General features: G+C 34.7%; 1 protein-coding gene across 3 annotated transcripts; it reads right to left on the bottom strand.

Annotated features, from left to right (window-relative positions):
* Window positions 1-410: 410 nt before the first annotated feature.
* Window positions 411-7,406, bottom strand: LOC132184280 (transcription factor BIM1). 3 transcript variants are annotated; one of them, XM_059597849.1, is made up of 13 exons: window positions 7,117-7,406; window positions 6,776-6,920; window positions 6,433-6,654; window positions 6,255-6,332; window positions 4,836-5,219; window positions 3,900-4,014; window positions 3,646-3,788; window positions 3,387-3,495; window positions 2,881-2,950; window positions 2,653-2,748; window positions 1,914-2,374; window positions 931-1,060; window positions 411-820 (listed from the first exon to the last, which is right to left on the bottom strand). In XM_059597849.1, exons 3-13 carry the CDS (start codon window positions 6,467-6,469, stop codon window positions 716-718), a joined length of 1,728 nt encoding a protein of 575 aa, XP_059453832.1. In that variant the 5' UTR covers window positions 6,470-6,654; window positions 6,776-6,920; window positions 7,117-7,406; the 3' UTR covers window positions 411-715. The 3 variants fall into 3 exon arrangements, with proteins under 3 accessions (XP_059453832.1, XP_059453831.1, XP_059453833.1); XM_059597848.1 differs by having other exon boundaries at window positions 6,433-6,920; XM_059597850.1 differs by having other exon boundaries at window positions 1,914-2,188; window positions 6,433-6,920.
* Window positions 7,407-11,974: the final 4,568 nt, after the last annotated feature.

The raw sequence follows: 11,974 nt of genomic DNA, 5'->3' as shown, positions 1-11,974 counted from the left end.
TTTTTTATTTTTATTTTTTAATTAAACTTTTAAAATTAATTTAATAAATAATTAATATTTTAATCAAATAAAATTGAAAGTTTTGAGTGGCTCTAACGGGTATTACAAATTTTTAACGGTAAGAAGTTTCGATTGATCTAGGGACTAAATTTTCGAAAAAAAATACTTTGGGAGTTTTTAATGAAGGCGAGTTGATATGAGGAATTTATATCTAAATTTCCAAATTAAAAACTCAACGACTTAATTAAAATTGGACAAACTTGAGAACTAAATATTATTTTTTCCTTATTTTAAAGCATTGACTTAAAGGTTACAGACATATTTTTGGAATTTAAAGCAATAAGAAATATGACACCACCCCCTTCAATAAATAAAATTCTTTTACATTTCATGAGTCAAGAAAAAAAAAATATTGAAAGAAACTTTACATTAATGGAAACCTTAATGAAAAAGCAGCTTCTCAATATCAATATGGAAGCCTCTATGATGACAACAAATAGAAAATAAATAATACATATTATTTTGCCCGGAAATCTGTGGAACCCAAACAAACTAACTGAGAGACGCTACATGTACAATCAATCTTGGTCTCAACTGGGCAGTTTATAAACCAGCAGAAGACATGAATAACCCCTCCAAGATGATATAGGCTACCCGAAAAAATGAATTAATATAATTGAAAAAAAAAAAAAAAGAAACTAATGAAATTGTGATATTAGCTTTTGCCCGTCTTGGGCTTCTTTAGGGCTTTCTCAGAATCTTCAGCACTCACAACTCTAGAACGTGTTGTCCCTTGATTGCTACCAGGAACATGCTTATCCTAAGGAACAATGGAAGACAAAATTTAAGTAAAAGATGTGCAATTAAGCTTACATAAAAATTTTACTTGAAAAGAGAATTAGGATACCACAATTTCGGCATCAATATTACCTTAACAATGGATGGTGATCCAGTCACTCTACTGTTAGATCGCTTCCCAAGCTCAATTTGCACTGAAATGCTGGCCTGTGACAAATCCACTCCAGAACTCTGCAGTGCTTGTGTCAGAGTACTCAACAACCTGTTCAACACCAAATATCCCTGTTATGTTATTGATTCATAACCAACATCCTGTTTCGAATAAGGCTTTCAAGATGATGTTAAAACAGTTGTAACCAAAGACTACAAAACATAATTTCCGTTTACTGACTAAGGCAGGGTGTGCTGATATCCAGGTGTAGGCATCAGAGAACTTCAGCAGATGCTAATAGTCGAAAAGATGAAGATTGACATTGCACACATGATAAAAGGTTTAACTCTCAACTTAATATGCAAATGAGTACAAAACTGATGCCCAAGTGGCCCAGGACTATCAATGCTAACAGGGCTTGTACAATAAATGGGTACCAGCATCCTCCAACCATTTTAACAAGACTATTGTAATTACAACATACTCTATCAGTACAAATTTCGAACAAAGTGCTGATCAATGCTGTGATGATTTTGCTTCTTGACTTAATATACTGATTGCAAAACTGCTCAGTACGATAAAGGAAATGGAGCCTAAAGAATCAGATTAAAGGATATGGCCCAGTGCAAATGTTAGCAATTAGTTCTGACCTGAAATGATTGGAGTCTAGATGTATGCTAAAAAAAATAATGTTGCCTTGAAAATATGCCACAAAAAGTGCCTGACTATTGCAGTACCTAACGGCAAAATCTGGGAAATCAGTAGGGGTGTTGATGATGTATAAAATAATGTTTACCAGACATGAATCTACAATACTAAGAACCAAATCGAGGTTCAGAGTTTGTCTAAGAAATGTGCAGACTAAAGACAGTTACTACCTGTCTTAAAATAATGCACATACTTATCAAAAAAAAATAATAATAATGCACATACTAATGATTATGTAAATTACAAATATACTTACCCTTGAGAGTACACACTTGAGATGCTAATGGTACCACCTTCAACAGTCAACTCCTGTTCTTTCAGCTTATCACTAGTAGCAGTCCCATCTGTAGTGCATGATCTCACCTGACATATCTGTGGTGGGGGCAGTGATGGAATATCTTTTCCGTCAGATACCAATTTAGGAGGAAGTTCAGGTACTGCAGCGCTGGTCCTGACAGGTGTGAAGAAGTTTGAATGCAATGGCATTGGAAAAGGCATTGCCTTATTGGTGATTCCAGGATGGTGATCCATCTGTTTAAAGGTAGTGACAGTACTAACGTCAGATTCTACTGGGTGCTGTGCACTCCCAGTAATGGTTGGGGAGACAGAGACAGTTTTCTCATCAAACTTCCCAGTAAACACTAATGCAGGAGCAGACCCACTATTTATGACTCGAGACTGATCAACATAACTTTCAGTAGGCCTGTGATTGTTTCTCTGTTTCAAACAAGGGAGACAGTGTCAACTACTAGGTTGCAGCAGTGATACGAAATACTATGATTTGGCATAAATTCAGCTATAAACTACCCAAATATATGACCATCGTGCATGTGTGTGTAGGACAGACATCCTTAAAATTTGGAGGCCTCATTCACTTCCGGGGCACAAATTTCCCTCCCGTCACGTCTATTTGGACAACACTCACACATGAAATAAATAATTAATGCATATGTTTCCAAATTAATGAAGAATGTGGAGGCAAAAACAAAATTTACCCATGGCATCAATTTTTCCGGCTCATGATTCCATCCTTGGTATGACCCCTCGTACTTCTGTACTTTCTCCTGTAAAAACTGAATGTACTCAATAACCTGCAAAAAGATTCAGAAACCATGATTCAAAGGTTAGAACATGGCAAGCTGAAGTAAAGAAGTCAAACAACAGATTACTACAAGAAATGAACGCAAGAAGCCAAGAACGAATTACTATAAGACATTACATACCTCTAACAAAAATGATGCCTTATCTCTCTTTTGGTCACTATGAGGAATGAGTTCTCTCAACATCTGAAACCTGCATGTAACTTTATTATTTTAGTATAAGATCTTAGTAACAACCTTATTAATCAATCAACTAATTGCTTGTAGTAAGAAAAAGGGCCATAATGCAAGCCGGTGCTCCCAAAAAACCATAAATATTATTATTATTAATTTTTTTTCACTTTTTGCTCAACCTAGAGGAAAAGAATTCCTCCATTGAACAAAGTTATGGCACTGCCACTTATTACGGCATACCTACATAAGATACATACCATAAGAAAAAATTGACAGAAAAATTAAGTAGGGATCAGGGATGTCTTAACCAATATACGAGTATTAGAAAAAAGACATACAAAAAAAAAAAAAGAAAACCTCAAAGTCCAACACGCGCAGACTCGCAGGAAATGGAAAGAGAAAGAGAAAGCCACACATGAGAAAAGAGGTTTCCTATATGAAGCAGGAAGACTTGCCTATCGTTGATTTTGCTTCTCCTACGCTGCTCTGTCGCAGAATGCTTCGAGCGGGGAGTGTTAGCCTTCTGATCAGAGTCCTTCCCGTCCACTTTCACCCTCAATTCCCCTGTAATAAAACTCACACCTTTAAAATCGATGAAAACGAGGGAAACAAAGATGTAATCTTTCATGTCGCATAAAACATAAGGAACTGGCTATTACTACCCACATAAGCATCAGAATATAGGGACACCCAAGTAGGTGTTTGAGACAATACCTCTGTGGGCAGTAGTAACACTAGTAGAGGGCTCTTTCTTAAGGACAAACTCTTCCTCGTAGTCTAAGTCATCTTCCTCGGCATTACCAACCTTGGCCGATTTTATCATTTCCATGAAGCTCTTGTTCTTCTGCCCCGCTGCCCTGTTGACACCCATTAAAAGCCCATTACTCCTCGTTGACACTCCCATCAGACCACAGAGAGAGAGAGACAGCGACAAAAAAAGAGAAATAGAGGAGGAGAAAATGACTGACTGAGAGGAAGAGAGAGAGCTGAAGCTGTTCCGATGGTTGTTGTTGTTGCTGTTGCTGGTAGATGACTGTGACGGCCTCTCCGACGTCGTCCATTGTCCCAACTTGGCCCCTCCCTCTGTCAATTCCAAAAGTAGCCGCCGAGGGCTTCGGTTAAGATTTCTTTCTGCTCTTTGATTTTTTTTTTTTTTTTTTATATGTTTAAATTTGGACTGGACCGGCTAAGGATCGGCCCTGAGGCCCAGCCTGGTCTACACGGCATCGGCAAGTGTAAACATTATTAGACACTTGGTAGTTAGTTCCATAAGACAAATAGATTACAAAAAAAAAAAAAAAAAAAGTCTCAACTGGGCTTTCAGTGCAAACTTAGTTCGGCCCAATCCAAGATTTTGCCCATTCTTTGATTTTACTTCGGCTTTTATCTAAAATTAGGCCTTGGTTGGACGCACGGTGACTAAATTATATACAACAATACCTATCTCAACAATAATAAAAAAATAAAAAATAAAAAATCATTTTTGATTTTTATACAGGCATATAGCATATCTGTAGCCCACCAACGGCCCAATTAGCCTTTCAAAACATTGAAAGAGTTATGGGCCATAGACATACATAATTTTATTCATAAAAAGATCCTTTTCGTTATCCAACCCTCGTGCGATGTGCCTAATGAATGCTCTGCTTCTTGAAATGTCTCAGTTTTTTTTTGGGATTCTTTCCCGTTTATTTTATGGGTATTTTTATTATTTTACTATTTAATAAAACAAAAATATTCTTCAAATATAACTATTAATTTTGAAAATTTTATTTATGTTTTTCAAGAAGTACATTGAAAAACAATGGAACGAATGAGCATGCAAAGGTACGTTTTTTTTTTTTTTTGGTAAAAGCATGCATGAGAAACTAAAAATGGAATACAAACAATTAACACGACTTTACCTCTCACAATGGGTTTTTCGCCCATATTCTCCTTCCCTGTCTTTCCCTTTTTCAATGCTGCAGATTCTTCCCACAACGTGAAACCACTTCCTGTGTAAGAAGTGCAGTTGGAATTCTCATCGTTCCTATCCGTACTACTCGTTTGTGCCACCGTGAATATGGAACCCTCTGGCTTCGGAACCCTTTGATGAGCAAAATACGAAATGTGGCTTATACTGTATGTCCCAATCCCTCCAGGGAGAATGTGCTCCTCCGAAGCAGGCGCTGCCGGTGGCGCTGGCTTTTCCACAGTTGAAATATCAACTGTGCTTTCTTCCTTTGCACTGCTCCTTCCTATCCGCTCTAGTGGCTGTAGGAAATCATGAGTTTTCGGGTAACCTCCTCCTGTTCATGCATCAACAAACAAAGAGAAAGAACTCCTATTTAGATTTAGGAGAGACTAATGACCATAACATCTAATCTTGTAAAACATTATATCTCCTTTTGGACACAAAAACGATCATGAAACCAATCTAAATAGGGTAAAATTGAACAATCGTGTTAAATTTTCGAAAATTGGCTTTGTAATGGATTAAATTTGTAGAAAGCCAGACTAATCCCACAAAAAAAAAAAAAAAAAAAGGAAAATGGATGGGGGAACTATTCATATTTATTCAGAAAATTTCAACTTTGGCTCAGAAAATACGATGCTAAAATTTCAAGAACAGATCGCCTCCAATCTATGAAAAAAAACAATGAAGAAGAAGAAGAAGAAGAAGATAAAATACACCCCACATTACTAAACTCTCAATACAGCCTTTGCACGCGTCGTTAGACTGAAAGAGAGCCACGGGGAAATGTTTGACTTTACCAACAAATAAAGTCTATATGTTTTGCCCAGTAAACACATGGAAGAAAAAAAAAAAGATAAAAATCAAAATTATTACATACTCCACGCTTAATCACATTTTTCATGAATGAGGATTATAAAGGGCGTGGGCCAGATTTAAGCATTCTGGTACCAATACCATCCACCAGCATTGGGCCTGATGTGACCCGTCAAATCATGTTTGAATCCTTATGGGTCCCATCAAAACCCAAGATCCAATCTAAATGGTGTTAATTGCTAACTGCTAACCCCTTCCTTTTCCGATTCGGCATCCTGTTTAAGACTGCCCCCACTTACACTGATGGCCCAGATCCATGATTCAAATCCCGTCACGTGCACACACAATTGTGATATGGGTAATAAAGTCCGAAGATATATATTTGATATTTCATCACATATTTTCTCTGTATAAAACATTGACATCTAAATTCTAAACAACCCACTAACAAAAAAAAAAAAAAACCTTTGAAGATAAAACCCACAAAGAACAAAACCTTTTTTTTGTTTATATTAATTTTTGGAATCTTCAATTGAAAATTAAAATAAAATACCTTGAGAAGCTGGTAGTGGATCTTGTTGGGCAGTTGAATGACTGTACAGAGACAGAAAGTCATGTGTTGGTTTTCGCCCTGTACCACAAAAAAACAAAAACAAAATATTTTCCAATTTTCATTTTTTATCTCAAAGAAACAAATTCGAAGAAAGAGAAAAGTTATGCTCTGAAAATACCTTCGGTTCCAAAAGGACGTGGTTGAGGAAGCTCCATTCACACCTTATAGATTTTTCTCACCTGATTTTTCCGGTAATTCAACAGAATTTTGAAAACAACCAAAATTCTCACGGGAATTCAGTGAAGTCACCAAATAAAGTTGAATTTGTTTGAAATTTTTGCAATTCAAACCGGTACTGGGACGTTGGAGACCGAAATTCTCAGCGCTTCTTCTCAGATCCCTGTGCTAGACAAAAGAAGAATCTTGTCTGAGAATTTACGCCTCCGCTAGAAGATCGGAGGCGCATTTGCTGCTTAGAAGCAATCGGATTCCGATTTGAAAGCTCAAAACGAAGAAATTACTCTGGAGCACGCCGAGAGTTATTGCAAAGATAATTTCTGTCTCTTTCCCGAGGAAATAAAATTTATTGGCCACAAATTTAGCTTGCAAATGTTCCGTACACGTAAAACCATTAACCGGAAAATTGAATTGCAGAATTCAGCGAATCTGCAATCAGATTACGATAAAGGGAAGAAAACAAAAACTCGATGTTAAACAGAAATGAAATTAAAATCTTCAGAACTTGATTTTTAAAAAAAAACAAAAAAACAAAAAAAAACAAAGCTCGAAAGAGAAAGATCTATAGGCCAACATGAAAAAAAAAAAAAAAAAAAAAAAAAAGAGAGAGAGAATAATCGCTTACTTTGATCTGAATTAAAAATTCACGTGCATTATCCGCTCCAAGCGCTTGAGCAAATCGACCTGAATATGAATCCCACACTTCACTCACAAAGTTTCCGAATTCCGAGCTTCAGCAGACGGTAGGAATCTCTGGCGAGATCAAAACCGCACAAGAATCTCCTTCGAATTTCCACCAGAAAATCTCTCCCACTGCCTCTCTCTCTCTCTTGCTTTCTTTCTCTTCACTATCTGTCCCGCTTTGATCTCTCTGAGACTCTGTCTCTCTCTCTCTCTCTCTTTCTCTCTCTGTCTGTGTGTGATTCGGTTCAAGATCTTTTATACAGTTTCTGGCTTTCTGTTTTTTTTTCTTTTTCTTTTTTTTCTTTTGGGTGTGCTCCGTTAGAGGAGAACGCCGTCTGAGTAACGACGTTGCGGCGGGAATGACGGCGTTAGTGTCATGATGGACTGTTTCGTTCAATGGCTGCTTTTGCTTTTGCTCTAACTTGGTATGACATTATGGTTCACGGAACTCTATGATTTTATACTCTACCTCATTATTTTATGTTTTCGGCAATCCCGATTTATTATTGTATTGTTTCGGCAATCCCAAATTTTTTTTTTTTTTTGGAATACCGACCAAACAAGAAGGGGAGACATGTTTTCTCCAGTAACTAAATTATAAATCCGTAAAGTACCAAAAAAAAAAAAAAAAAGTAAATAAATATAAATCCCTTTGTATTTTTTTGGCAAGTAATATAAATCCCTTTGTAATATGTCTTAATTTTACACTCTTGTAATAAATGAGTTTATATATGTACGATCACGTGCTAGTTTTATTGAGGTTTTGCTTTTAATACTTTGCATTCAAAAAACAACACCACCATACTTTACATGCTGTCTACGGTTGTCATGATTCTGTACAAATGTGAGCATGGTCGGATTTCGAATTGTTCTATAAATACTAACACAAAAATATTGTAAAAATGATCAATGGATCAGATCAATTTTACGCAAATTTCACATAGTTTGAGGCCAAATGCAAAGTATATACAGTTCAATCAAGACTCAGATTCTGAATGACATTTTAGAGGATGAACATTGATAACAAAGATGAATTGCATAAGGAAAAAATAAAAAATAAAAATTGTACGGTAATAGAAAGTCTTTAGAAGTGAAATTCAATGCAATTTGTTGCTCATATTATTTGTAATCTGAACAATTGGGTAGTATGATACGTGGTCGGGCAAATAGGCCCCCATAAGAAATTTTTTTACAACTGTATATCAGATGCGAAAAAATAATTTATAGAGATGAAAAGTGTAAACCATTTTTTTTTCTTTTCTTTTTTGAAAGAAATGGGTATTCTTCATTCATAAATGATAAAAGATTACTAAAACCGAAGCTCTACAAAGATAGAGCACATTGCTCTAAAATAACAATAATGGAAATTCAATTTGAAATTTCCTCAATCCAGATGCTATCTGTAAATTTTCTAGAGCCCTCCTTAGCAAGTCCATGGGCTGGATAATTTACCTCTCTATTGACATGGCAAATCGTCCATTGTCTAAGAGACCGCAATACCAATTTTATGTCCTCCACGATCTGCCCGTAGCGATGACAGCTGGCCGGTTCCTTCGCTGTAATAGCCCTTACCACCATCAGTGAATCCCCTTCCAATACAATATCAAAAACGCCTAAATCCCTGCATAACTCCACGGAATATAGAGCTGCCATGGCATGAATGGTTTTGCATTGGGCTACACACACCTGCCCCTTCTCATCACGGATTATCACCCCACTCCCATACATTTCAGTTTCGACGAGATGGCCACGTCCCAATTCACCTTAAAAAAACCTGATGGAGGATTTTTTTTCACTTCGGCCTTTCCCCTGTGATACGATCATCTACCTGCAGATTCTCATTCTCGTTAGCCTGCGTGAATTGCTGGAGCAGGGTCTCGTGCCACACACACAATGACGTTGGGATGGTTGAATGGTCCCCGATGCACCACTGTGTTGCAACGTTGCCAGATGCCTTTGGCAGTAAGAGCAAAAATATGTAGATCCTCCCGTGTGAGCAGTTCGATCATCTTCTCCACCACGTCCAGAAAACTGTCTCCCCCCCTCTTGCACTTTTGTAGTTTTCTACTTTTCTCCCGCTAGCACCTCACACATCCTAGGCTGACGGGCAATCCCAGACTATATGGTTTACTGTTACCCTCTCCCTAGAGCAAAAAATAAACAGGTCATCTTGCACACACCTCTTTTCTTTAAATTTTCTCTAGTGGGGAGGATGTCATTGCAGGCCGAGGATGTTATTGCAGGCTCTCCATAGAAACACTTTAGTCTAGTTTGCTTTCCACAGAACTTGGTCCATTCTGATCCCTCCCCTTTTTTGGTTCTTGACGTTCCCTTTCGAGATTGGTATGCACTTTTAAGAGCATTCACAATAAATTAGCTAAATTTTTATACAAAATACTTTTTCAAAATTTACTTTTATTTAGTTTAGTTAATAAATTTTTAAATGTCTTTACATTCGATTAGCTATATTTCTATCTATTCTATCAAAATAATATTTTATTTTTAAATTTTTATTAATTTTAATTCAAAAAACTTTTTCCATGAAAAAAAAACAAAAGCACCAAAAACAACCAATCACCCCTTGAAAAGTGAGAAAAGATTTAGAAAAAAGAGAAAACGGGTGAGAGAAATAATAAAAACTAAAATGGCGGCTCTCTTGAAAAATGTTGCTACATTTAGCTTTTTTTGGAAGGGGGGGAAAGAGCTAATCTAATGTATGGAGTTTTTTACAAATTTGAAGAGCTATCTTAAATAAAAAGAACATTAACTCTTCCATTACGAATGCTTTAATGATGAATTCCCTTGTATTAGTAGTATGGCAAATCAGCTTTTCTTGTTGTTGGTAGTGGCTTAGAGGAATGTTACAAACAATATCGGCTTCTCCCTCGCTAAATATCTCACTTATAAAAGTATTGTATTCCAGTGTAAACCATTTTATTTATTTTTCTTAGCCAACAAAAAACGAAAAACACTTTGAAGTTAACCAATATTTTATACTCACTTAAACTCTCAACAATTATAAGAAAAACCTTTTTCAAAAAACATTACACGTCAAAACAAACATGGCCTAAAAAAAAGTTTAAAAAATCTATATTGAAACCTATATATACAGTTTTTTGTTTTTATTAGATAAATAATCTTTCAAATATTAAAGTTTGTGTAATTAATACTTATTAACTTTCAAATATATATATATATATAAGCGTGCATGTATAATCAGAAACCATAAATTGATTTCAATCTTGATGAGATTGAATTTATAGGATTCTATATTCATTCCAGTGAATTAGTTGATATGGAGAATAAAGTTGGATTTCCAACAATAATATCTGATATTATTATGATAATTGAATTATAATAAAAAAAGAATTCAAGATGAATTAAAATCTGGAGGGGAGAAGCTAGTAGGTAATTAAATAGGGTATTAAAAATAAGTAATAGTTAATAGAGGATGAGATAGTGTGAATTCCGACAGTTTTCGCAGTACAGGAGTGGCACATAGTTTGCGTCACAACAGTACAATCTAGGTGAGGGTCCACGCCCCTATGACACTGATCAATTTTCATCCTCGGTTCCAACAAACTGCTACTGCCACTCTTCCCTCGACTAAAGGCTGCATTTGGTAAATCATTTGGTTCAATACTATTTATTTTATTTTTTTATTTTTGTAAAATTTTTTTATTTTTTTTATCATATCAATTACTTTTTATTATTATTCAAATAAAATAATCACTATAAAACAAAATTTTTTTATTTTTTCATACCAAACATTCTTACTTTTTCACTTTTTCAAAAAAAAAAAATTCTTACTTCTTTTTACGTTAATCAATTTTTGCGACAATATTAAACCACTAAAACCATTTACCAAACCGACTCTTACCATTATGTAGGTGTCATTTGGCAACCAACAAGAACATTACACTTCATAGTAAAAAAAATTTTAAAAAAAAATAATGATTGATATAGGAATGTGAAAAAGTGGTATTGAAAAATGAAAAATTGTTGTTTTGTAGTAATTTTTTTCTTTACAGAGTAGTAAAAAGTAAATGATGTGAAATTAAAAGTGGATAATGTATATAATAATGAGAATGATTTGATATTGATTTCTTTGAAAAACATGAAGTGAATAGTGTGGGAGAGTGTAACGTTATTTAACAAACAAGGCCGTAATGTGTACTTTGTTTTGGGTCCAGCTTTTTTTTTTTTTTTTTCTTTTTCTTTTCTTTTCTTTTCTAATAATGAAATTATTTGAACCTTCAAGAATAATAGTATTTATTCGACTTTTATACTATTGTCATCTAATTTAATAATGTGTTAAAAAAATAAAGGTTAATTTTCACTCTTATAATAAATAAAATTAGTGTAAAACTTTACTTATTCTCCTAAATTTTAATTTCTTTTGTAATTACCACTTAAAATTCAAAAACTCTCAATTTAGTGTATCAAAATTTTGATTTTTTACAATGTCTCCCATCCGTTAGGCTTTTTCGTTAAATCTTATCAAAATACTCGTGTGTTTTTTTATTATAAAAAAATAAAATAAAATAAGTTGCAAAGATTCAAACATGGGTATTTTGGTAAATTTCATTAAAAACCGACCAACTACCGAATATTTGCAGTTTTTTATTTTTACGTTTTAAAAAATGGAGAGTATTTTGGTAATTTTGACATACTTCAAATAGGATTTAAGGAAAAATATGACGGATGGATAACATTGCAAAAAATTAAAAGTTCCATACACTAAATTGAGAATTTTTGAACTTTAGGAAGTAATAATTATATAAGTGATGAAAGTTTAG

This window comes from Corylus avellana, chromosome ca6, assembly GCF_901000735.1.
Source record: "Corylus avellana chromosome ca6, CavTom2PMs-1.0".
Classification (NCBI taxonomy): Eukaryota; Viridiplantae; Streptophyta; class Magnoliopsida; order Fagales; family Betulaceae; genus Corylus; species Corylus avellana.
The sequence above is the reverse complement of the archived record's forward strand: the minus strand, read 5'-3'. Positions and strand labels throughout refer to the sequence as shown.